Below are 27,159 nucleotides of genomic sequence, written 5' to 3' on the forward strand. Positions count from 1 at the left end.
CCAATTTCTGGAGTTCTTTTGTTTATCTTTTTCTCACCCCCGAGCTTGGTATATTACTAGCTACTCAATAAAATGAGCAGAAAAATGAGAAATGAGAGTTTTTTTTAACATTTAGAGTTTTCAAATATTTTGAGTATAGACATACTATATTTTATGTTGCTTTTAGAAAACCTTTTTCTTTATAAGGGTCAGGCTATGCTAAGACCGGTATTACAGAAAAAACACTGCAGTGTATGTGTGTATACAATTTAAAAAAAATCACAAGGCCTAGTGATGTAGCTCAGCAGTAGAATAGTTGCCTAGCATGCATAAACTCCCTTGATTCCATCTCCAGCACTACAAAACCAAACCAACTCAACCAAACTAACAAAAAACCAACCCAAATACATAAGGTTATATACGCTTTTGTCTCTAGAGAGTGTGTCCATAATTAGGGCATTGTTTTGTCCTATGCTGTTATCTCCAGGAGGGAGAACAATGCCTAGTGTGTAGGTAGTGCTCAGTGTATATTTGTTGAATAAAAGAATGAGTGAATACATATTTCTGAAAAAAGTAAAAAACCAAAGTATAAACAAGTAAAAAATAAGTATATTTATGATTGTTTTCTCTGAAATTTGTTGCTTTTTATACTTAATTTGGCAGGTACCAAAAGATTGAGAAAAATAAAATTAATGAGTAGCATTTTCTTAAAGATTAAAAAATTTTTTTTTCTGGAAATTGGTGCCATTTTACAAATATGTACAAGTGAAGATAGTATTGAATAGATAGTGATCTCTTCTGTTAGTTTACTCATTAGATGTTTGATGCTTGCTACCTTGTATTTGTTTATCCCTGTTCATTTCCACCTGATTTCTTTCATTGAAGTTTTTATTTTTTCTGTGCTAATTTCCAGCACCTTGTCATTTAGTACATTGTTTGATTCATTCAACATTCCAGCTGTTGGTAGACTGGAGAGAGAGATACAGGACTATTGCTGTTAAGTAGTGTTAAATTGTTTGATGATAATTTTAGTTTTTGCTGATAAAGGTTTATAATTTGAGATCTTAGAGAAGAAAGTTACATTTTAATGACAATCTCCTAAGGAGAGAGGATTTACAGCTCCAAGAAATAAGACAGTGTACTCCTTTACCTTTAAAAAGAGTTTGGCCAGTTTTTAAGTCTTGCAGGTCCATTCTGCCTACTCATGCTGATGGATAATGCAGTGGAATGGAGTTAGAGAGGGCCTTGAGATTCCAGATCTGACACTGGGAGTTTTAAAGTCGGGGAGTGACCCTGCAGAGTAGGGATGTCCTTTTCTCATGTCTTCTCGTTTTCTCACCCATTCATTAAATGCTTACTGAATGAATGGTAATCTTCTTTAATTAATTTTTACAGGTTTTATTCAGGAAAGGAATACTGCAGTGGAAACTGAACAGGTTGCTCCTTTCTGGCTAAATGCCTTTTATGCCAGTGATTCCAGAATCCTACAGCCATGTGCTCGCAGAGTTTGAGTCACTGGACCCGTTACTCTCAGCTCTGCGGCTTGACTCTAGTCGTCTAAAGGTAAACTTCTTGATTCCCACATTAATTCTTTTTCTTTGTGTTTCCTTTCTTTTCCATTCTTTTTTTGGTTTTAGTGATTGAACCCTGGGACAGTTGACCGCTAATCTACATCCCCTGTCTGGGTTTGTCTCAAATTTGTGATCATCCTGCCTCAGCTTCCTGAGTGGCTCGAATTACCAGCTTGCACCCAGCTCATAGTCATATTTTTATGTGCTGTTATGTTGACCCATGTCCCCTAGTTCTTTATGTATTTTGGAATCTTGAGTGTTCATAAATGACCTCATCATACCTGAAATGGAATTAACACATTCATAGCTCTTTCTTGATTTATTTATTTTGTTTTTTTTGAGACAGGGTGTCACTGTGTAGTGCAGCCAGGCCTTGAACTCACTGTGAAGGCAGGGTGGCCTTGAATTTGCAGCAGTTCTCCTGCCTTTGTCCTTGAGTGCTGAGGTTACAGATGTGTGCCACCACACCTGGCTCTTGATTTAATTTTTGCGCTATCATTTTAATTCTTTCCTAGTCCTAAAATCTGATACTAATTACTTAATTTTTATATTCTTTTCCTTTTTCATTTGATCAGTTTCCCCCTCAGTATTCTTGCTGTCTTATTTCAGAAAGTAATATATTTTAATGAAATAAATATACGTATATCCTATTAAATTTCTAACAACATGTACCACTGCAGTTATTCCAGGACAGATTTTGATGTAACCCCATTTTAGGAAGCAGAGCAAAAGTTGGTTCTGTAGAGAGTTGTGCTTAAACCCTGAATTCTTTTGAATGACTCCAAGTATGATGTCGTGGTGACGAGTAAAGTCTTATAACCAATTCCAGAATAATTTCATTCTTATACTTCTGCTACCACCCCAAGTATGTGTCTAGTCTCTGAGGAAGGGGAGACTAGGAATTAATGGGTAAAACAACATGAGCAGCAATGCTGTTGGTTTGCTATTGGTTAGAAATTTTTTTTTAGGTGCAAGTTACAGAACACAGTGTAGCAGTGCCCATGAGTAGCAGTTTATGGAGTAGAGTTTATAGACTCGCTTGAGTCAGTTTGTTTTGTTGAGTACAGTGGCCCGTTCTGTTACTGAGGCCACGGGCATCTTTCCATCATCGTAGTAACTACACCGTACTACATCATAGTAACAGTTGTAGTATAGGTATCCGGACTCCAGTCTTTTATTTTTATTTTTGTTTTGTGACCTTGAACTCATGGCAGTCCTCTCTCTTCAGTCTTCCCTGAGTGCCAGGATTACAGGCATGCACCACCAAGCCCAGCACTGACTCCAGTTTTAATGTTCTATAGAACATCCTAAGCAAGAACTATGGCCAAGAGTAGAGACTTAGTTTTCTTCACACTGTGCCTTTCATTTGGAAAGCCAGAGAGCATTGCGGATGTCCTTAGCAGATTTAGCCTTCTTAGCTGGGCTTGAGTCACCTGGCTATGCCTGGCAGGAAGAGAAACTGAGAAAGCAGATATTTAAGTTCTTCTGCTTCTGGGTTAGAAAGCAGCAACACTGAAGAGATTTGTTAATGTCTCTTAACCGACCAGTGTAACTTTTGCCATGGAACTGGGCATAGCTTACTACGGCTTTCTCTGAGAATTAGGAGAGCAGTAGGCCGGCTAAAGGTGGGCAAAAGCTGGTGGCACAGTGACCTGTGTGTGTGCCCTCTACAGTTCCTCTCACTCAGGGGCTGTGTGTGTCTTGGGCTGATTGTACAGACTTGATATGACCAAAGTGGCCACATTATTCTCTGGTAACTTACTTGATCTTCCTCCTTTCAGTCACCTTTAGAATGACCTAGCCAAGCTACACAGGATATGATCTAAAAGGAAAAATTACTCATTTATACCCACAGCCAATTGAGAGTTTTTGAGATTCAGCAAAAAGTTTCAACACAAAATGTCATTCGTTTGGTATTTTTCAATCTTCTGGAATTGGAGTGAGTGCCAGTGCGTCAAGTCCATCAGGCAGGGGGTGCAGTGGGAGGAGGAGCCGAACACAATGCTCAGTATTTCTTTCCAGCGGGTAGTTGACTTGGTTAAGTGGCTATGAATGCCTCCCGCTTTTCTCTCCCCACGTTTTCAGTGCACCTGCATAGCCGTGTCTCGGAGATGGCTGGCCTTGGGCAGCTCAGGAGGAGGTGTGAACCTCATTCAGAAAGAAGGCTGGAAGCACAGGCTTTTTCTCTCCCACCGGGTAAGATCAAGGGGAGCCCTATCATGTGCTGTTCAGAGTCTCTTGTGTAAATATGAATATGTCCAATGTAGTGAATCATTTATAATAAATACAGAATGTAAAACTTGAGGTTTTAAAAGCATTTTTCCTTTTGTGCCCAGGAAGGTGCAGTTTCTCAGGTTGCCTGTTGTTCACATGATGATGAGTACATTGCTGTAGCTACCAGGTGAGAAATAGTTTTAAAACCATCTGATCTTTTCTAAAGACATTTTCAACAGGCCAGTATGTTTGTTAGGGTGACCTTGATTTGCCTACTACTGTCCTTGTCTTAGCACCAAAGGTTCTGTGCCCTGGGAAGTCTCTCAGTACCGGCTACCCAGTACAGGCAGCTGGTCACCCTAGTGTTAGTGAAAAATGCTAATCAGGCCACAGTATTTCAAAGTCCTTAAAAAAGAAAGGGGACAGAGATAATTTGGAAGCTTAAGTTCTCCATTTACACTAGCTTGGTAACTAGTAGAAGGAAATTAATACCTTAACTTATACTTCCTTTTTTTATAAAAAGAAAGTGTTTGCACATATATTTAATATAGTTGATATTATGATACCATTAAATTTTATCTTTTTTAACTATTCTCAAAAATTTGCTTCTGTGACTCAATGTTTGCAGTCAAGGACTTGTAGTTGTTTGGGAATTAAATCAAGAGCATCGTGGGAAGCCAGAACGAATTTATGTGTCTTCTGAACACAAAGGCCGAAATGTTACAGCTCTCTGCTGGGATACAGCTCTTCTTAGAGTTTTTATAGGAGACCATAAGGGGAAAGTTTCTGCCATCAAACTCAACATTTCTAAACAAGCAAAGGTGAGAGCCACTCCAGTCCTCGTCAATATGTTGAGATATAAGGTATTGTCTTATAAAATTTAAAATTAAAGGATGCAGTTTTAGCTACTGTATTTCTTGAGGGACTGATTAAAGTCAAGACATGGAGATTTTGAGACTTGTTTATACTACTTTGGTAGCCTATTTTAGTTTCAGGCTATTGCAGAATGGTTTCTATAAGATAACTTCAATTATTTTTGCACATTGCTTGTTATGGTACTTCCTAATTTACCTATAAGGCCTATTTAAATAAAGTGTTCTCTAATATAGGAATATTACCAAAGAAGAGAAATCTGTATACTATTCATGCAAATAAAATGGCAAAGGATTGGATTGGTAGGTCAGAGGCACAGTGCCTGCCTGGCAAACACAAGGTCCTGAGTTTGACTCCCAGTACACACACACACACACACACACACAAAAGGCAAATACCAAAATGGGGGCTGGGCATGGTGGTGCATGCTTGTAATCCCAGCACTCTGGGAGGCTGTGGCAGGAAGATCATCTGGGCTACGTAGTGAGTTCAAGGCTAGCCTGGACTACATAGCAAGACCTTGTCTCAAAAACAAAACAAAACAAAACAAAACAAAGAAATTAGAAAACAAAGAAATTAGGAAAATCCAAGATACAGAAATAACATCAACTTCTGTGTTTTTATTCTGTTGGCTCCTGTGTAGAAAAACCTCATGTGCATAGGGATATTTTCTCTTAGGATGGATGTAACTCATTGGAATGCAATGTAAAGGGACCTTCTGGCTTTGGCTCAGCTGTGCAGAACCCGGGTTTTCCCACAGTTATTTCCAGAAGGTTGGAGACTCAGGTTGTCCTAACAGAATGCTCTGGTCAGAGACCAAAGAAAGTCCTCCAAGGATACAATATGAGAAATGGTAAATTTGTCTCTCATTGGCTTATTTCCATGTAGAATCCTGGCAGAAAAAAGGAAATCTATTATTGGCTAGTTTACAGTAGAATATTCTGGCCTGGCCATTGTTACCCATAAAAATTACCATTTGATTTCTAATTTTTTTTTGATCTAAAATACAATTAAACTGGATGTGGTAGTGCATGCCTGTAATCTCAGCATTTGGGAGGCTGAGGCAGCAGAATAACTGTGAGTTTGGGGCCAGCGTAGGCTACATAGTGAGTTCTAGGACAGCCTAAACTGCATAGTGAGACCCTGTCTCAAAAAAACAAACAAAAAGCCCCATTAAATCTCTAAGCATAACTTAGGCTTTATTTGTCTTTTTCCAAAAGAGAGAAGTACTGTCTATAGATGAAAAACACTGTTACATTTCCAAAATGTCTTCATCTCCTTTACTGGAATTTCTTTTTTAAAATTTTTATTTTAAAGGGGATAAAATTAAGCACAACAAAACAGAGCAAAATAAGACATAAAGCAATGTAAAAGATACACATTTCAAAGCTAGACCACTTTCACTATCTGTCATATTGTCTCTGTTTTCTTCCAAATGGTTGTCCGTGTCTTCTCATACAGAGAATTTATACAAAACAGCATAGTATAAAGCTGATCTGAACAGAATGAGGAAGGTGTTCTAGGTCTTCAAAACCAGACAATAGGGAAGTCACAAATGGCTGTCATAGTCTCTCTTTCTCTTCAAAATAGCTATCCATACTTTCACGTATATTGAAGTTCAACAAAACAAAACAGGCTAAAATAACACCATTAATTAGAACAAAGCAAAACAGGGATAAAACTATTTGCCTTCAAAGAGATGGCAGAAGGAAATTCCCTCTATTTGCTATATTGCCTATAGTCAACCTCTCAAGGGATGGCCAGATTACTGGCTCCCACTTGCTAACGGGGGTAGGGTGGGGGGTGGGGGTTTGTGTAGGGAGGTGGAGGTGGGGGCGTTGCTTGGTTTCCCTGTGCTCCAGGTCCACTGGAACTTCTTTTTTTTTTTTTTTGTCTTTTTCTTTTTTACTGGTACCAGGGATCTAACTCATGATCGCACACTTGCAAGGCAGGCGCTTATGCTGCTGAGCTAAATCCCCAGCCCCATTTTTTTTGTACACTGGAACTTCTAAGATGTATAATCACACACAGTTATGCAGTTCTGAATCAAATTATTTCACAAAACTTTAATTGACTGACACTTTCATATTCTTATAGACAAATTAAATTTTGGCCTACATTAAAAGTTTAGTTTGCTGTCCAAGTTCTTTTCACATAAAAGGTGAAGAGGAGCCAGGTGCTGTTGTTGTGGCTTGAGAGGTTGCAGAGTTTGAGGTCAGCTGGGCAATTTCGTGGAACTGCATCCAAAAAAAAAAAAAAAAAAAAAAAAAAATTGTCGAGGAGATTGTATCTGTGTGTTTATATTTTAATGAAAAACACTTTATTTTCTTCTTGCATCTCTTTTAGGCAGCTGCTGCCTTTGTGATGTTTCCTGTTCAGACGATAACAACGGTTGACTCCTGTGTTGTCCAGCTAGATTATTTGGATGGAAGACTGCTTGTGTCTTCACTTACTCGATCCTTCTTGTGTGACACGGAGAAGTATGTTGACCAACCAAGAGCTGTTAGTACATAGAATTTTAGAGCTGGCGGGACCTTAGGCAGGAGGAGCATGGTGAAGCTCAAAGCCTTGTGTCAAAAAAAAAAAAAAAAAAAAAACCTAACCAAAGCAAAACGAAACAAAGAAAAACCTCATTAAAAATCAAACAAAGTCCACATGGAGAGTCAATAAGGCTCTGGTTTTTTTTTTTTTTGGTCTTTTTTGAGAAGGGGTCTCGTTATGCAGTTCAGGCTGGCCTTGAGCTCACTTTGTAGCCCAGGCTGGTCTCAAACTCGAAATAATCTTCCTGGCTCAGCCTCCTGAGTGCTGGGATTACAGGCGTGAGCCACCACGCCTGGCTAAGACTCTGTTTTTTTTGAGAGAGTGTTTTGCTGTGTGTATGCTGGCCTTGAATTGACAGTGATCCTCCTGCTTCAGCCTGATGAGTGCTGGGATTGCAGGCATCGCTGGCAGAAAGGCTTTCTTTCTGAGTTTGTTGTTGCTATTTAGAAAAATATTTTTTGTTTATTTTATAGAATTTTACTAAAGGGTAAAATTGGTTGAAGAATTATTAGGACCTTTATGAAGCTGACAAATATTTCAAAATCTCCCAGGTAGAGTTAAAGGTACAATGAATGGCAAAGGAATATATTTGAGGTAGTTTTGAAATATCAGAACAGAATAGGAAACAGCTGTGTCACTGTGCCAAAATTCTTTAGCTAGTCTTTCTGCCAGAGAGATTTTTACTGCTTGCGCATCTTCCAGCCTGGCTAGTTTGTTGGTTACTGTGTTTCTCAGGATCTTCCTTTCTTTTGGCAAAATTGAATATACACAAACAAGAGAATTGTATGATGAATCTTCATGTATCCATTTTAAAAGGGCAATAGCTAAGAGTTAGATTGGAGTAATGCAGAAACTACTGCAGAAGTAACTTGTGTTTGAAGTGCCTACTTTCTCTCAATCAGAATTCAGTTTTTGGGAACCCAGGCAGTACAAAAATTTTAAAATTCATGTATGTTATTTATTTATTTTTTTTTGTCTTTTTCCTTTTTATCGGTACCAGGGATCGAACTCATGACTGCCTCCTTGCAAGGGAGGCGCTTATGCCACTGAGCTAAATCCTCAGCCCCTCATGTATGCTATTTTTTTAACTTAACATTTCTTTTTTTTTTTTTCTTTAAAAACTGTAATTTCTGGTGTGTGGGGGGGGCGGGAAAAAAACTGTAATTTCTTTATTAGTAAGACCATAGACAAATAGATCAGATATTTATTGTGATTTATATAAAAAAGAAATGAAAACATTTTAGGATACCTCTGTCTTTGAAAATGTTTTCAAGAAAAATCTATAAACATATATTGATACCAGTATTTTTATGTTATTTTTACAGGTATCCTCTATATAAATAATTTTCAAAGTATTTTCAAAATAATCACTTTTATACATATGACTGCATTAACTTAACATTTATCTAACAACTGCATTAAAACAAAACAAAACAAAGTAAACAAAAAAACTGGAATCCTAGTGAGCAGTTAACGTGCTTAGTATGAACCTCCTCCTCTAGCAAGCATGTCTACTTTTAACAGTGTTCACTTTGTAGCATTTTCCACAAGGTCAGTCTGAAAAGGGAATAGAACAGAAAAAGAATGCTGGAACAGTGAAAAGAATGCTGGATAATGGATCATGATACAATTTCAAATTCTGTGCCTGCTGAAATTTGCTGAATATCAGTTTCCCCATCCAGAATGTAGAGATAGTTGCAAGGGTTAAGTAAGATAATACATATGAAAATACTTAGTCTTATACCTGATGTGTGTCATTGGTTCAAAAATATAGAAAGCACATTTAATGGGGTAGACAAATGAGACTGAGTTGAATGTAATCTTCACTCAACAAACACTTAACTGTATTCCTCTAGATCCTTAACATTGTGTTAGACACCATAGAAGGTATAAAATAAGCAAGTAATGTATTTTATTTCCCAAGGAATGTAAGAAAACCATTGCTTCTTTGTTGTTCTCTGTACTACATTTCACTTTCCTATCCATGTTTATATAGTAAAGCAAATACTGTATTTTATTTGTGAAGCAAATCAGTATAGGAGTATTTATCTGAGCTCATGTAGTAAACTCATGCTAGAGAGCATCTTAGATTGTTCTCCAGTGAAAGAGATTGATTTTATGGAGCACCACTATCTACTGAGTACTTTTTTTTGTAGTCAGCCATCTTGTATATTCAACTAAAGAGAAATAAGGAATGGGCTTTATCCTAAAAAGCCATTATCAACCATTCAAGCAGACATAATTGCTGTGGATAATGTAGTAAGTACTGTGAAAACATTGTTAGTAAGCATGTAACTCAACATATGGGGATTGAGGAGGAATGACAGAGCCAAAACATGAAAATAAGTAACAGGTTTTTAGAGAGGCAGGCTCATCCATATCACCCTCAAACGCTTTATGTATCTAATTCTTGTGATCTGAAGGAAATGGAGTGTCCCAAGGTATAGAGTTTAAGAAGGACCTGGCATTTTGAGGAAAGAGTGAGTTCACTGAGTGCTTTTGACAAGGGCAAGTGGCTTGGAGACCAGGGTGGAGAGGTTTTAATAGCTCCAGTGGAGTGGCCAAAGAACACCGTGTTGTACAAAGTGACTTGGGAAGCAATCAGCATGCAAGGATGTATGAAATGGTTCGGTAGCATTCCACTTTTAGATATGCAGAAAGCCTTCTCATTAATTCCGAGACCCTTATTCTATGGATAATAAACCAAGTATTTACGCGAGGAGGTTTGCTTCCTGTTGCGTAACTTTTTGGTAAGTAAACATACTTCCTTTTCCTTTCTGGATATTAGAGAAAAGTTTTGGAAAATTGGAAACAAGGAAAGAGATGGAGAATACGGAGCGTGTTTCTTCCCTGGAAGGTGTGCTGGGAACCAACAACCTCTCATCTATTGTGCTCGTCCCGGCTCCAGGATGTGGGAAGTGAGCTTTGATGGGGAAGTTAAAAGTACACATCAGTTCAAGAAACTCCTCTCATCACCCCCTCTTCCAGTGATTACTCCAAGGTAATAATTGCATGTCCCATAGGGATTATTTGAAGCTTTTATGTGGAAGGATTTGGTTTAAATAATTGATAATCTGTATGTTTTAAATATTTTATTAAGCCTTTGAGAGTAGAGTCAAGCTGGGCATGGTGCAGCATGCCTGTAGTCCCAGTATGCTGGGAGATTGAAGCAGGAAGATCACAAGTTTGAGCCCAACTTGGGCAACTTAGAGACTCAGAGAGACCATGTTGCAAAATAAAAGAGATAAAGGTGGAGGATGTAGCTCAGTGTGATGACCCTGAATTCAATTCCCAGTACCACCAGGAAAAAGTGTCAGATTTTTTTCCTGGTGCTGGGGATTGAACCTAGGGCCTTGCACATGCCAGGTAAATGCTTTACTACTGAGTGGAATTTTTATTAAAAGATTCAGAGAAACTAAAATGTCTAATTATTTTCTTCCTAAGACTAGGGGGAAATTGAATAAAGGCAGACACTTTAATTTCCTTTGGAGGTAAAACTTTTTCTGCAGAGGTATTGGGACAGTATACTTTTGTGTTGTGATTAAAATCATTGATAATTGTGTTTGCTCCCTAGATCTGAACCTCAGTATGATCACACAGTGGGATCCCACCACTCTTTGTCTTTCCCCAAACTCTTGCATCTTAGGTAAGTTGTGGGGTTTTTTTTTTTTTTAAACCCAGAGCCTCATGCATGCTAATCCTGCACTCTATCCCTAAGTAGTACTCCAGTCAGTTAGCTTTTAAAAAACGTTGTTTTTGTGGTGCTGGGAAGTAAACCTAGAGCTTGCACATGCTGTTAGCCCTATGAGCCATTTTATTTTGAGTCTCACCATGTTGCTCAGGCTGGCCCCCACGCCTGGACCCATGTAGTCCTCCTCCCTCAGCCTCTCAAGTAGCTGGGGCTACTGGTGTGTGCCACTACACCCAGCCTTCCCAGTTAGCTTTAGAAGAAATTAGGGGATTACTATATTAAATGAAGCATTTTGTATATAAGAAGAATGAAAATATTCCTTCCAAACCAATTGGAAACTTTATAATTCTCGGACAACTTCTGTTAGAGTAGGTACTCATTATTTTGTAACCTCTCTTACCTATATGCTATAATGAAAGCAATCCAAGGCTGGGCTTGGTGGCGCATACTTGTAATCCCAGCGTGCGTGGTGCTGAGGCACATGGATCTCTGTGAGTTCAAGGCCAGCCTGGGCTGCAAAGTGAGTTTAACACTAGCCTGAATTGCATAGTGGAGCCCTGTCTCAAAAAGATCCAAAAAGCAAGTCCAGACTGAAATCTGTCGCATAGATGTGTGTTTACTAGCAAGCAGACACAAAAATAGTTGCAGACCTTGTTCTTGGAAACTTGGTAAAATTTCAGCTCTCTGACCTTTAAATTCTCTGACAGGGATTATAAATGAAAGGAAAGATCTGCTCAAGTCAGTCTCAATAGTGGTTTCTTTTCAGGATTCATTTAGCCTTCTAGTTGCATTAGGTGTAAAACCCACTACTAAGTGACATCCAGAGTGTCACACTAGGGGTCATTAGCTGCTAGGGTTGTCAGTTCTTACACTTCATCTATATGGGTAGGAGTACAATGTATAATTTCTAGGCAGTTTGTTCCCTTTGAACTCTACTTGTCTCACCAAAAAAAAAAATTATTTCTAATTTGTTTTGCTAATTAATAAGATCTCAAAAAGTAGACTGACTTAGAGGTATTTGCAGGACACACAGAGTATGGACTCCTGATTTGGTTTTCAAAGATTAACTGCTCTTTGATGTTTCAAAAATGGTTGACATGTTAAGTAGTTGTACCCAAGGGTAAACATGTGTGTTATACAACCTTCACCAAAGCACTTAAAAGTGCATTTTTTTTTTTTTTTTTTTTTTTTGTCTTTTTCCTTTTTATTGGTACTGGGGATCAAACTCACGACTGCCTGCTTGCAAGGCAGGCACTTATGCCGCTGGGCTAAATCCCCAGCCCCTAAAGCACTTAAAAGTGAATTGTAGCAAGGCCTGGTGTGACAACACTCTGGACAGCTAGAAAGGAGGATTCCAAAATCAGGACAGCCTGGACATCTTGGCAACTGAGTGAGACTCTGTCTCCAAACAAACAAACAACCCTAAAACAACAGCTGATTCTGTAGCTCAGTGTGAAGGCCCTAAGTCAATATCCAGTACTGCACACATACAAAAGAAAAAAAAAGGTGAATTAAAGGCTTGTTAACTCTATGATAAATCTGTAACTCATCCTGGAAGTTACTGGAGAAAGGCAGTTGTTTATTTGCCTGTAATTATGTAAAACATGTTAAAAAACCTTTCCTCATTAGTGTCTTTCTTTATGGAATTTATCATAGTTTCTAATTACACGTTGGTATAGTATTCTCACTTGGTAGCCGTAAACAATAGGCTCAATGTGGACTTTTTGGGCTGTTTCCTTGGGTTGTGGTCTACATCCCCAGCCTAGTACCTGGCATATAACAGATACCTGAAGTGCTGTTGACTCTGATGTGATATATGGGGTGACAGATAGTGTGGTTTGTGATCTGGCTACATATTAAAAAACATATTCTTTCTCAGGAATATGTATGATTCTCCTGGTAGAGTTATAGTCCCTGGCATGGCAAACAAAGTCTTTCACAATATAGCTCTGCCTTCCCCTAACCAGTAATTAGTGCCACTGCCTTTGCTGAATTCTTCAACAGGTTTGGGATACTTGTACCTATGTACTATTGTCAGACTTCATTTGTGGCTCCATCGTCACCACTCTTACAGCATTATGAGTATCTATTTGAGGACTACAGAAAGTAGCAAAGCAAGCAAGAGACAAGACAAACTTCTTATACCACCTATATTGTATCCAGGCTGTCTCGATTAGGGCAGTGCTAACCCAATCAGTGGAGTGATTTAGTAATCACCCTTAATCCTCACACCCTTAATCCTAGCATTGCATTGCACCATGAATCAGTCACATACTCTAGATCCAGCCACCTCTGAAAAGCCCCACTGCATAAGGCTTTGAGGGGGACATCTAGACATAAACCATAACAGGTGGAGAATGTCCTGACCATGGATAAAAGATTACCAGGCCAAGGTAAGAGGGTCACAAGTTCGAGATCAGCTTGGGCAATTTGTTTTTTGTCTTTGTTTTTTCTTTTTTGATACTGGAGATTGAACTCATGACCTTGGGCTTGCCAGGCAGGTGCTTACACCACTGGGCTACGTCCCTGGCCCTAAGCTTGGGCAGTTTAATACCCAGTCTCAAAATACATAACAGAAAGGGCTGGGGATATAGCTCAGTACTCCCTGGGTTCAATCTCAGGTGCTAGAAGACAAGGGGAGAAAAGGAAGGAAGGAAGGAAGGAAGGGCAGAAAAAAGGAGGGGAGGAGATTTTTAGTGGTATATAAAAATAATAGTAACCTTGAGAAAAGTGTATGAGGTATATGAGAGTTGTACCTATGTGAGTAAATTGTACAGAAATAGAGGAGCAGAGTTGGAGAATACCAGAACACTGAAAGGCCGGTGCAGAACCAACAAAGTACAGCATCCCAGAATCTGGGAGGTAAGGGAAACAGTGAACAGTCCTATGCTTGGGAGTCAAGAAAATGGGGAATGAAGCTGAATATGGTGGCACATGTCTGTAATCCTAGCCCTCCGGTGCTTAAGGCAGAGAAGTCCAGCCTGGCTATGCCGTGAGTTCTGGGTCAGCTTGCACTGTGAAAAGAAGGATGAAAGGGAAAGGTGGAGAGAGGGAGTTGAGAAATGATGAAGGTTATTGGTGAAAGCAGTGAGAAAATCTGTTCCTTGAGAATTCAGTAAAATGGAATATTTGGGGTCCCAGGTAGGTTAGTGAGGATGAAAGAGAGAGATCTTTGAATCTGTGAGGTACCGAGAGAAAAGTTCAGGTTCAGGATGCCATCCTCAGGATCCGTTCTGCCTCTTCTGCCTTCCTGCTGAATGACATTAGTCATATTGTTTCATTCCACTGAGCTCAGTTTTCTTGTAACAGTGACACTTCCACCTTGATGGCCTGCTACAATGTTAGATAATGGAACTCTTAATAAAACTCCTGAACATAGTAGACCAGGTATTTTTAGCGTGCATACAACTAACACAGAATATCACCTTTCCTAAGAGTGGCTCATGAGATAGTGATAGGCTATAGACATTAGTCTTTAAGTGAGCTTGTCATGTCTAAAGTGGGACTTTGACCATTATCTTCTCTTCTTTTTTTCTCCTTCTGCCTGTCTTTCTCTTTTTCCTTTTTTCTCTTTCTCTCTTTTTTTTTGGAGACAAGGTCTTTTATAGTTGAGGCTGGCGTTGAACTCACTATGTACTCTGGGTTTGCCTCAAACACACAGCAATTCTCCTGCCTCAGCTTCCCGAGTGCTGAAGCCTTTCTTTTTCTAGGTATTAATCTTTTCATTTTCTAGAAGGTACTTGGTATGTGTCTCATTTGACATTTTAGGCTTTTTTTTTGGGTGGCAGTTACGGACATAAAGGAAGTATTAAGACTCAATTAGCTGGATCCCTCTTGTGTTTTCTTTATATAGTCTGATTTTATTTTAATGAGAGGATCTGAATTCAGAGAATTATATCATAAACTTCTATATCCTAGCAAACTTGAGTTCTTTTGATGTTCTCTCTCTGGCAGTGAGCATTGTGTGCTGACTTGGACAGAAAAAGGAATTTATATTTTTATTCCTCAGAATGTTCAAGTTCTTCTCTGGAGTGAAGTTAAAGGTAATTATATTTTCGTTAAATAATTATTTCATAATTATTTGTGAAATTTAATTAAGAAGAGTAAAATACAGCGAATAATATCCATTATATGTAAGACAAAAATCAATCTATAGTTTTGGGTTAAGACTGAAAATGCAGGGGCTGGGGATTTAGCTCAGCTGCATAAGCACCTGCCTTGCAAGCAGGCGGTTGTGAGTTCAATCCCCGGTACCGATTAAAAAAAAAAAAGACTGAAAATGCAGAAAATGTAGCATTTTTAGCTTTGCTGCTTAGTGAAAAGTACATGGCTTTTTGGTCTTTTTCTACTTTGTAAAAAAAAAAAAAGAGAGAGAGACAGCAAGAAAGAACAAGCATTACTTACTTGCTGGTCTGATCAACATTGATTTCTTGGGGAAGTCCATAACAGTGTCCTTTGAAAACTAGTTTAATTTTAAGTTGTTCTGCCAAAGACAGATATTTTTTCGTGAATTGTTTATTGATTTACACAGTGGGTTAAAATCCATTCATTGAATATCAGGTTGTAACTCTTAGTAATGTTATAATCTGATCCCTAATGTAGATGATTTTCTTCTATATGCCAGATTCTTTTCAGAAAATAGCATTTTATTTATTTGGTTTTTTGAGACAAGGTCTCATAGGCTGGCCTCCAACTTGTGATCCTTCTGCCTTGCACATGCTGAGAGTACAGGTGTGCAACACTATGCCCAGCTAGAAAAAAGCATTTGAAACACAGGATTTAAAACTAAACAGATGTGGTTCTTTCTCTGTATCATTTATTCCTGATATTTCTAGAACCGTGCCTAAAACATGATTTTCACTGAAATACAAGTGTAGAAATAGAGCTGATGAAATTGTGAGATCAATCCCCAGTACCAAAAAAAAAAAAAAAAAAAAAAGTAGAGATGAGATTCAGTCAAGCTGAACCTTTTTTGGGGAGTACCAGGGATGGAACTCAGGATCTTACACTTGTCAGGCAGGTGCTTGTGTGGGCTAAATCCCTAGTGCAAGCTGAACCTTTTTAAAAAATGAATTTATTAGAATCATTTCAGCCCTTGCAAAGATGGAACAGGGTATTCGGTTCACTTTCTTTGTGTTCACCCCCATGGATTCATAGATGTTCAGGACGTGGCTGTCTACAAGAATGAGCTGTTCTGTTTGCACCTGAATGGGAAAGTTTCGCATCTCTCCTTGCTGTCTGTGGAGCGCTGTGTAGAGCGCCTGCTGCGGAGAGGCCTGTGGGTCCTGGCTGCTCGCACGTGCTGTCTTTTTCAGAATTCCATCATCACTAGCAAAGTGAGTCAGAGCTATACATGTTCATCATGGCTCGGTAATACCACCCCAGCCTGCGGAACTGTCTTACAGAGTTGCTTATCTTTACTGGGACTTGTATATGACCTACAGATACAGCAATAAGTCTTCAAAAGAAAACATGACAGATATTGAGGAGTGGGTAGAGGAGTGGGTAGAGTGGGTAAGGAAGAAGATATTTTCCACTTTTTTATATTAAGTTTACTCATAAATTTATTTAAATTTCACATGTGTTTTTAAGGGAGATGATTATATATGGTAACTCTTAAATTCTTAATTTCTTAGATAATTCTGATTTCTGTTTCTTTCACTACCTTGCTAAGTCTTTCCAAACAACTGCGAAGTTTCTTTTCTGTGTTGGATATCTTTCTGTATATTGCCTATTTGTATGTAGATTTAGTTACAAATGTTAAATTATTGCATTGAGATTTTGCTTACCTTTTTTTTTTGTAAAGGCAAGAAAAACTTTGACTGTAGATAAATTGGAGCATTTGAAATCTCAGCTGGACCTTGAAACCTGTAGTGATCTAATTTCTCAATTGGATGAGTTGATATTAAAATTTGAACCTTTGGATTCAGCTTGCAGCAGTAGAAGAAGCTCCATTTCATCACATGTAAGTATTCACTTTTTTTTTTTCCAGTACTAGGAAATGAACCCAGGGCCTTCACACAGAACTATGTAATTAGCCCATTTTTTATTTTCTTTACTTTTTTTTTGGTCTTGCTAAAGTTACTAAATTGTACTTGCTGGACTTAAAGTTGCAGTTTTCATGCCTCAGCCTCTCAGAGTGCTGGGTTTTTAGGTGTATTTCTAGTATGCCTGGTGTGGTCTCACCTTTTTTTTTTCATTTTGAGAAAAAGTTTCACTAGGCAGTTCAGGCTGGCCTTGTACTCACTTTGTAGCCCAGGCTGGCCTTGGACTAGATCCTCCTACCTTAGTTTACTGAGTGCTGGGATTATAGGTGTGTGCCACCACTCCTGGCACAATATTTTCACTTTTATTTTATTTTTTTGATACTGGGGAATGAACTCATGACTGTGCGCTTGCAAGGTAGACACTTATGCTGCTGAGCTATACTCACTTTTAAAAAGACTTCACTTTAGACTATATTCATGTATCCAGAGGATTCTAAATCTTCCTTTGCATGCAGTACTTTTTTTTTGAAAGTTCACTTTCCATCACTATGCCAGAGTACCTGAGATAAACAACTTGCAGGAGGAAAAGTTTATTTTGACTACAAGTTTTACACCATGGTTGATTGATGTGGTTGGTGTTTGGACTCATGGTGAGGGACATAGTTGTGGGGAGCATGTGGTAAAGCAAAAACTGTTTTCATGGCAACCAGGAAGCCAGGAGAGAAGCAGGGTGAGACTGGGGTCCTAGTATCACCTCCGCAGGCATCGCCTTCCTACCCCCAATGACCTGACTGCTCCTAGGCCCCATCTCCTAAAGATTTCACCCACTTTCAGTAGTGTTATAGGTTGGTGACCAAGCCCTTAACATATAGGCAGTTAGGGGACATTTAAGATCTCAACTGTAGTAGAAGGACAGCTGCTGGACAACAGTGTGAAACTTAGGTGTGTCAAGCCATATTATATCCTGTTCTACGGTTATTATTTTCCATTCTTGAATATACCTCGATAACTTCCAGCACAAGTTAGGCTGCTTCTGATTTGTGGTTTCAGATGCTTCATGCTAACCTAAGTCTCAGTGCAGCTCAGGTTTCAATGAGAATCCCCATTCCGACTCGCACACTTCGTGTAGACAAGCCAAAGAAATACGCAGTGCGGTGCCGCTACGACAGGCAAGGCACCAGCTGCTAGGCACCTACGCAGTTTCGCCCAACATAATTGTTCTTACTGACTTTCTACTTTAGTATTGGTGTTTCGCTGTGGAAGATTTTACTTTGTTTTGTTTTTCTTTGGCATTCTTTTTGTTTTTAGGAAAGTTTTAGCATCTTGGATTCTGGTATTTATCGTATCATTAGTAGTAGAAGAGGCAGTCAGTCAGATGAAGACTCTTGCTCCCTTCACAGCCAAACCTTCTCAGAGGATGAGAGACTAAAAGAATTCACCTCCCATCTGGAAGAGGACCAGCCAGACCAGGAGTGTGGCTCACAGGGAAATGAAGGTGGTATGTCTCATGTTGGTTGCTGATGATAAGCAGTTGTTTTCTGAATTGTTCTTATTAGGATTGTTTAGGTTTAGAGTTTATATAAGGTGTGAATAATTTTTTAGCATGTTGATAATTTTCCATCTATGCCTGTAGATCCCACTATAGTGAGTTTATTTTAAGTTTTTGTTTTGTTTTTTTTAATCTCATGTTTGGGATGACATTGATAAAGCATGTGATTTTGGTCATGTATCAAAATGCTGGAGAGGTCAAGACAGCTTATTAACCCAAACAGTAGTATCCGCAGCAACCAAATTATTTTCCGTCAGAAATGAAAAATTGCTAGTTTTGTGGGCCGTTGCCTTCCCTTTATAGTGTTCAACTATTCCTGTGACTGAACTGTTAAGAAGAGAATGTTAAGAGATTTGAACGTTATTTTTTGGCATATGAGAACTCAGGATTAGTAAGCAAAAGAGGTACCTGAGTGTTTTATTTTATTTTTATTTTTATTTATTTATTTATTTTTGCTTTTGTTTTTATCAGTACCGCGGTTCGAACTTCGCGCTTGCAAGGCAGGTGCTTATGCCGCTGAGCTAAATCCCTAGCCCCTTGCCTGAGTGTTTTAAGTGGACCATACTGTGCATTTTGTAAATCTGTGTTCCATGCTCATTTGTATATGGGTCAGTGTGATTTTGGTTTGAATTCATTTCCTTTGGTGTATTTATTTCAGAATTCTTTGAAAGTTAAAAAAAAACTTCCATGTGATTAGATTTTGTTTTTTTCCCCCTCCTAATTCCATTCATTAGACAGTGTTTCTCATGTTCCAGTGATGTTTGAGACAGATAAGAATGAAACTTTTCTGCCCTTCGGCATTCCATTATCATTTCGTTCTCCATCTCCTCTTGTGTCTCTTCAGGCAGTCAAAGACAGGTAAACCAATTAGCCTTGTCAACTAATCCCTCTTCTGATTTTACTTCAGTTGTCATATTAGTTTGTAGTAAGAATGGAAAGACATTTTCAATGAAATAGAAAGTCTCTTATGTCTTTTCACCTGTCACCTGTTATGTAAAGCTATTAATTTCTCATTTCAGCCTTACAGAATTCAGCTGTACTGTTTGAGTAACTGAGCATTTGAGTTGTAGCAGTGGCCCTACTTTCTTAGAAAGAGGAAAAATTCAAATCTGTTTTTTTCTGAACCCCAGAAGGAACATTTTTCATGTATTAATGGTCATTTATTTGTCCTTCAATAGTTTGGGGTCAGAATGCAGAATTAACAGATTCTTTCTACCTTTATTGTAGGACCATTAGTGGCATTTGAATTTGAGAAGGCTTTGTGTAGCTATTTAACTGCTTATCTGAGTTTACTGGATACAAATTTGAATAGTCATATTGTGAGTTGAACAAGTTAAGTTTCATGAAGAAATTCTTTGTTATTCTGTAACCAGGATGGGGCTGATGGTCACATGGCTTATGTTGCCTAAGCTGATAGAAACATCAGAGACACAGCTAGAGCTGAAAGTCTTTTACTTCAGTACTGAATTACTGGTTTTTTACAGCCTATTAGTAAATGAAGTGAATCATATTGTAAGTTTTTTATGAGCCTTATATAAAAATATAGTTGATTAGAGATATTGTTAAACAGAGACTTTATTAAGTCCAAACTGACTTTCCAGAACTAAGAGAAACATTAAAAACTGAGGTACTTAGTTTTTTATTCTTGGCAGTAATGAGATTTTTTCCCCCATGTGTTTTGGTATTTGATTTCTAGTGTTTCTAGCTTTGTGCGTAAAACTACTGAGAAGATTGGTACCCTTCACACAAGCCCTGAGCTGAAAGTGAGACCAGAAGCCAGGGACGAAGATCAGTTTCCTGAAGAGGAAGTGAGTTCAGTTGTCTGCCCACAGGAAGAGGACACTGAGTAAGCGCTTATATGGTACAAATCTATGAATGCTGGAGGAACTGGCTGTCATTATAGAGAGGGCTGTAGGCTGCGTCGTGTTGGAGAAAGCACAGGTGTGGCCCCATCATTGAAGATTATTGTGTAGCTCATAAATACTGTGAATTCCATAGCATTTTGAAAATGACATCAACCTATAGCTAAGCTGCTGAAGCAGAGTTTTATTTGGTCTCTTCCATCTTTCTCCTGCATAACCCTCTTCCCTGCCCTCTAATCTTGTCAGATTTCCAGGACAGCAGAGTGTTAGATTAGCTAACCAAGGGGCTAGACTGTGGTAGCTCTGCTTCTGTGTAACTTTAAGGTGCTACTGCTCTCTGACTCGTAAGGTCTAGGATACAGTGTTTTTTGGTGAGTCAGTAGTGTGAATATTAGGAGGATAATGAAAGGAGGGGGTCCTTTTAGGCAGTGCACCATGCACCAGGAAATGCAGCATCTGCTAACTAGTAAGTGTGTAGAAATGTTCCTCTAAGAAAGTTCTGATCCCTGGTAACTCGTGTGAATATTGTGTTTGTTTTTCACACTTTTCTAGAGAAAAAAAGGAAGTAACTAGTCAACCCCCAGAAGAAGACAAGTTGCAGGAGCTCACAGTAGCAACAGCAGAAGCAATGTGAGTGTGGACCAGAGTTTTATCGTGATTTGGGGTGGCCTTTGCAGATCATCAGTAATGGTCCTGAGTCTGGGACAGAGGTGGCCTCATTTGCAATCAAAATTGAAGAATTAGTAGCAAACAGAAAATCAGTGTCTCTTATTTTATGGTCTTGCTAAGATAATTGTTAAAGAGTTCAAAAGAAACCTTTTCCCAGATGGTGTATTTTATCAGTCAAGTTTGTTTAGCCTGAAACTATTTTAAAAAGTACATGAAATCTAAATTTCACCTTACCTGTTTTTCCCAGGACTAAACTACTGGACCCTTTGATTTTGTTTGAACCCCAGTCTCTGAGAGTAGTTTTGCAAGCATGGCTTTCACACTTGGAAAGAACCTTTGCCACGATGGACTTTCCAGGCACTTCAGATACTGGCAGCTCGCCTGTGAAACTGAACCAGGGTATGCCATTGCCTGATGAGTCAAGAAAGAGGATAGTAGATGAAGATAATGAAGGAGGAAAAGGGGACTCTTTAAACGATGAAGAAGCTGTTGACCCAACAGCATGTGAATCTGTAAGTCCAAGGGAACCTTTGGAGGACCTTTTTCAAGTGTGTGCTCCATGCATCATACCGACCAGTCTTCAGAAGGACCTGGCGGAGTTGACAGCATTGTGTTTGGAACTGTGTGTACTCAATTCTGCTGTCAAAAGTGTGAGCGGACATGCAGACCATACTTTGCAACAGTGCTCTCCTGAAATCCTGGCTTGTCGCTTCCTAAAGAAGTACTTTTTTCTCCTGGACTTGAAAAGAGCAAAGGAGAGTATCAAGCTTAGTTATACTAGCAGCCCCTGTGTTTGGGATACTTTTATTGAAGGCTTAAAAGGTAATAATCAAACTGTGTTATCACAGATAGAAATCAATATGGAGAATAGAATAACTGGAAGTTTGGGGTTTAAAAATCATTTAAGTAGAAAAATCACTTATGTTTTGGTCAATCAGTCATTCTGGTTTTCACTCATTTTAATAGTTCTTTAAACATTTGCAACTGTAGTATAGGAAATTAGTTTTATTTTTTTCACAATCACATTGAGAAAATATTATAGCAGTGTTGAAGCTGCTGGGGTTAGTAAAATGTTCCTAAGTACAGATAGATATAAATAAGAAAAGCTTTCATGTATCTTAGAAATGTGGAAATAATACTGTCTATACCATATATTGAGTATACTTTGTGCCACATGAAATAGTAAACAGTTTTTAGGTGTTATCTCATTTCATCCTGACCCTAATCTTTAGCATAGATGATGCCATTCCATTTTTAGATGAGGAAACTGAGGCACAGGAATGACATTAGTTGAGAAGGCTAAGATTTTGCAATAAATATCTTGTAAAGTAATAATTCAGATACAATAGAAGTTTATTTCTTGCTCATGTATCAGTACTGGGCAGTTCCATGTAGTAATACAGCATTTCAGGGGCCTTCTATTATTTTAAGCTTGCTTCCTTTGGGCATTGTGGTTGAGGTTGGCTGGCCGTGCCCAGTGGAAGGGATGGGACATGTACCTCTTCTCTGTTCACATTCCACTGTTGAGCATTCTTTCACGTAGCCCTACCTGACTGGAGACCAGGTTGAGAGCTGTGACCTATCCATTTGTCCACAAACATGGGGGAAAAGCTGGCCCCTGTGGCTCAAAAATGTGCTCAGCCAGCCATAGCTTACCTCAGACTTGACTAAAGGTCATACTGTTTCTTGTTCTGACATAGGCCTATGTTGTCATACCCTAAAGGCCACATATCGACCTTTCTCCTGCAGAATTTCTGTTTCTGAAGAGAGAAATTTTCTTCAGAATTCTCTGGGGTCTTGGTTTCATTCACAAGAGATGAATATTCACGGCTTGAATAACAGTGGCCATGTTTCCAATAACTGATTTAGACTGTCTGCAAAATTTTCCTTCATTACCAAAGTGAATTGCTGAGAATGGAAATAACACTTTGGTATCATCTGACTTGATCTTTTAGCTTTCTAGAAACAAGTATCTATAATCACACATCTGTTTCAATTCATAGATGGCAGTTAAAAAAGTAAGTGATTTTAGATTATTTTTCTGAGTCGAGGCAGATTATCTTTTTTTTTTTTGTCTTTTTCCTTTTTATCGGTACTGGGGATCGAACTCACGACTGCCTGCTTGCAAGGCAGGTGCTTATGCCACTGAGCTAAATCCCCAGCCCCCGCAGATTGTCTTTTATGTGAAAAAAGAAAGGAGCTATTTCTTTTCAAATAGGTTGAAGTGTGTGACAGTGTTTCTTGCTAGGAGTTGGCTCTGTGTCTATTTTGTGATCATTCCCAACCCTGGTCCCAGGAGAGCAGCAGGAAAGAGCGCATCAGTTGCAGTAGTGGCTGTCGCTTGCAGCCAGTGCTGACCAGAACAAGGCAGTGGGCAGTGTGAAACGCAGCTGCTTACTTGAGTTTAGGTGATGCTCCTGCTCTACGTGGTGGCCTCCTCCCTGGACTTCCTCGAAGTACTTACTGCCTGACACAATCAAATGGAAGCAGTAAAGCCTGGAGGAGAGGGAGAACGGCATTTTTAAACAGATGTATCAGAAACTGGAGGTTGGCGTTTCACAAATGGTCTGTCAGACAGACCACCCTTCTAATGATGTGTGAAAGCCAGCTTTCCGGACTGATGTTTGAGACTTGTTTTCAGAGCCAGTTGAAAACTACTTGAAAAAAATTCATTTTACTTTAGATTTATTTTTTTTAAACCAGAAATAATTCCATACAGATTTTCACTCACTCCTTTCATCAGATTTGGCTTTATTTTTACTTTCCCCCTAAGTCAGCTGTTCCTTCAGAGGGTGAATATTTGCTACACTGATTTTTTTATGAAAAAATAAAATTTTATGACAAAAGTAATTAGGGTAACAACAGTTAATACATTGTATAAGAGAGAGTTTTTTTTTTTTTTTTGGTCTCTTACTCTGAGTGCTATACTGATACTTTAAAAAATGGCAAATATTAATTTTATTGAATTTAATTAATTTAATTCTAAAAGATGAAGAAGGCTACCACTCCTAGAAAAAAACAGAGCAGGGTGGCAATTAATGGTACATATATATATAAACGGCTTGTGATAGTTATATATTTATGTCTCTAGTTATCTATGATAGACATATATAGCTTCCGACACTAATTTTTAAGGGTAATATTTATGTATTCACTACTTCTTTCCTTGCCTATTTACAGATTATAATAGCTTTATCTCTGTTTGATTTTTAACTTTTTTTTTTTTTTATTGGTACCAGGGATTGAACTCATGACCGCCTGCTTGCAAGGCAGGTGCTTATGCCGCTGAGCTAAATCTCCAGTCCGTATTTCTGTTTGATTTTAAGGTCCTTAAAATAGAGATTACATCTTGTTTTTTTTTTTTTTTTCTTTTGGTCTCTCCTACAATGCTTAACAAACAGGCCTTGAATGTAGTTGGTGAGCAAAGCAGGTGTGTGACTAATAGTTGTTGAGTGAATGTATTCATGAAGTCAATATTTGCAGCTAAGAGATGCAGAGGAAAGGATGTGCTTTATTTTTTAGAAATGGCAAGTTCCAACCCTACATATGTGGAGATGGGAGAAGGAGATCTACCGACAAGATTAAAGTTACTGGATGACTCTGTCCCTTTTGATAGCCCTTTGTTAGTTGCTTATGCTGTCCGGTAGGTTGTCTTCATGTTGTTTATACGAATAAAAGCCTTGCATTTTTTTGTGTCTTAGTTTCTGAAGTTTTACTCATTTTCAAATTCGGGAGCCTCTTACTGTCTGTTTAACGTCATTTCAGTGAGTACTCAATGTAACCAAAGCACATTGCCTCACTGAAGTTGGAGACTAATGTATTCCATATTTATTTATTGATGATACTGGGGGCTGAATTCAGGCTCTTCACTCTGAACTATATATCAGCATCCATCTCCCCCTGCCCTTTCATTGAGATAGTCTCAATAAGTTGCTAAGTTTCATGGCTGGGCTTGAACAATGTGTTCTGTTTTAAAATGCAGGTTATATGAGAAGTTTGGGGAATCTGCCCTTCGATCCTTGATCAGGTTTTATCCATCCATTTTGCCTTCGGATATCATGCAACTTTGTCGTCGTCATCCAGCTCAGTTTCTGGCGTATTTAGACAGTTTGGTGAAATCAAGACCTGAAGACCAGCGGTGAGGGGAGCGTGTTTATCCACCTGCCTTTTTTGAATAGTGCTCCATTTATCCTTTATCAGCTGGTGTAGCATTTTCCTGCTATTTACCACAAGGTTGCTGCGCCTGCTATGACATGGAGGGTTTGGGAAGTCTGGTACCATTCTGTCACGCTTAATAGCCTGGTACCATTCTGTCACGCTTAATAGCCCACTTCTTTATTTTCCCTCTCTTGGGGATTCTTAGCACATTATTACAAAACTAAAGCCTTAAATCAGGGCCCAGGCTAAAGCAGATAAACTTCTTGTCTCTAACAGTGTGTGGATCCACCACTTCTTTTCATTGACAGTATTCCAGCTTTTGGGTGTAGATCTCAGCTCCAGCTCTTTTTCTCTTTTCAAGCTGACTCATCATTTTTCTTTCTCCATGGGTGGTTGCCACTGATTTTTATTTCTCCTCCTCCCACACTGTTTGACTTTTTCCTTACCATTCTGAGGTTCAGTTACTCACTTAGAAGACTAAAATTTTCACCAGCATTTCTGGATATTTTTTAGCAAAAGAGTTTTCAAGTCATTTTTGACTATTACATTGATTCCTTAATCAAATTTTCTTTGTACCCCTACACTTTGTTTCTTTTCATGAAGATTGGTGATTTTTTCTCCCCAATTTTCTCTCAGATCATCTTTCCTAGAGTCCCTTCTACAACCAGAGTCCATGAGATTAGATTGGCTACTGTTGGCAGTGTCCCATGATGCTCCACCAAGCACTAGTACTGTGGATGATGAAGGATACCCCAGGTAAAGAGGGAGTTCTTTTTCTATGAACTATGCTCTGATGTTGCTTTAGAATGCAACCAGTCTATTCACATACACCATTCTGGGCTCACTTCAAGAGCAGCTGTGGGAAGACACTGACCCAAGTCATAGTAGTAATGAGATTGTGTGTATTTTTTTTTTTTTTTTCGTCTTTTTGAAACAGGGTCTTACTATGCAGGTTAGGCTGGCCTTGAGCTCACTTTGTAGCCCAGGCTGGGGTTGGATTTGCAATGATTCTCCTGCCTCAACCTCCTGAGTACTGGGATTACAGGCATGTATCACCATGCCCGGCTTGTATGTACTTCTTGGTGAACATTTTTTGGTCACTGATCCTATAAAAATCTGATAATTCCTTTCAGAAAAAAAATGTATATTCATGGAACATTTTGCACATTTTAGAGAGTTAAACTGACCTTAAAATTCTCTCATAGACCCACATAAGCGCTCTTGGTGAATAAACATGTGTTAGAGAAAAAAACCCATGTATGTGTGTTTTCTAGGTATAACCTGATTTAGGGTTTAAAAAATAGTTTGTGAAAGATAAATGCTGGTACTTGTATCAGCAGTGTCCCTTGAATTTTCCTTTAGGATAAGATTTTTAAAAGCCCCTCCAAAATACCTACTTTGTCTTTTTCCTGGCAAAGATCTAGAAGGATGTGCAATGGCTGCAAGTGTTGGAATTATAGGCTTCTCTTTTTGCTTTTGATGATCTAAAATATCTAGGGTTTTGTGTATATGTGGCAATGGAATTAAACCCAGAGCTACTAGCATGCTAGGCAAGCACTGTACTGCCGACCTATATGTGTCTACCCACTAGCTTTCCAGTTTTTTTTTCTTTTAGTATGGTGGTCCAAACCAGGGGCATTTTGTCATGGATTAGGTTACATCCTTAACCCTTTTTATTTTTCATTTTGAGGCAGGATCTCTCAGTTGTCCAGGTTCACCTCAAATTTTTGAGCTTTCTGCTTCAGCCTCTTAAATAACTGGGATTATAGGTGCCGTGGTACCCAGTAAATTTTTAACTTTCTTACTGTTCTTTTTTTTTTTTTTTTTTTTGTCTTTTTCATTTTTATCGTTACCGGGAATCAAACTCACAACTACGTGCTTGCAAGGCAGGTGCTTATGCCACTGAGCTAAATCCCCAGCCCCTTCTTATTGTTCTTTTAACGTGAAGAGATTATAGGAAAAATAGCCATTTTTAATTTTTCAAAAGCTGAATAGAAATGTTTGGAAAATATAGTAATAATAGAATATAATTAAACTGTATTCTTACCTTTTAGGTGACTAATAA

The 27,159-nt window shown here is 38.6% G+C and overlaps 1 protein-coding gene across 5 annotated transcripts in view; it reads left to right on the plus strand.

The window, feature by feature from the left end:
• Positions 1–27,159, plus strand: part of Hps5 (HPS5 biogenesis of lysosomal organelles complex 2 subunit 2) — a 38,303-nt gene that overhangs the window by 1,938 nt on the left and 9,206 nt on the right. For 3 of the 5 annotated variants that reach the window (XM_013149889.3, XM_063256826.1, XM_013149897.2), the window contains exons 2-19: positions 1,375–1,542; positions 3,636–3,746; positions 3,887–3,951; positions 4,393–4,585; positions 6,984–7,117; positions 9,967–10,179; positions 10,753–10,824; positions 14,824–14,912; positions 16,027–16,205; positions 16,676–16,834; positions 18,165–18,354; positions 19,140–19,263; positions 20,102–20,251; positions 20,820–20,897; positions 21,184–21,758; positions 24,459–24,579; positions 24,919–25,074; positions 25,731–25,850. In XM_013149889.3, the coding sequence (XP_013005343.1) occupies positions 1,435–1,542; positions 3,636–3,746; positions 3,887–3,951; positions 4,393–4,585; positions 6,984–7,117; positions 9,967–10,179; positions 10,753–10,824; positions 14,824–14,912; positions 16,027–16,205; positions 16,676–16,834; positions 18,165–18,354; positions 19,140–19,263; positions 20,102–20,251; positions 20,820–20,897; positions 21,184–21,758; positions 24,459–24,579; positions 24,919–25,074; positions 25,731–25,850 (2,837 nt within the window). In that variant the 5' untranslated portion in view covers positions 1,375–1,434. Of the gene's footprint in view, positions 1–1,374; positions 1,543–3,635; positions 3,747–3,886; positions 3,952–4,392; positions 4,586–5,315; positions 5,491–6,983; positions 7,118–9,966; positions 10,180–10,752; positions 10,825–14,823; positions 14,913–16,026; positions 16,206–16,675; positions 16,835–18,164; positions 18,355–19,139; positions 19,264–20,101; positions 20,252–20,819; positions 20,898–21,183; positions 21,759–24,458; positions 24,580–24,918; positions 25,075–25,730; positions 25,851–27,159 lie in introns of those variants that run through there. The other 2 variants (XM_063256827.1, XM_063256828.1) reach the window with 2 other exon arrangements.

Source organism: Cavia porcellus, unplaced genomic scaffold (genome assembly GCF_034190915.1).
Source record: "Cavia porcellus strain 051 isolate PalLab524CR breed Dunkin Hartley unplaced genomic scaffold, mCavPor4.1 scaffold_9, whole genome shotgun sequence".
NCBI classification, from domain to species: domain Eukaryota; kingdom Metazoa; phylum Chordata; class Mammalia; order Rodentia; family Caviidae; genus Cavia; species Cavia porcellus.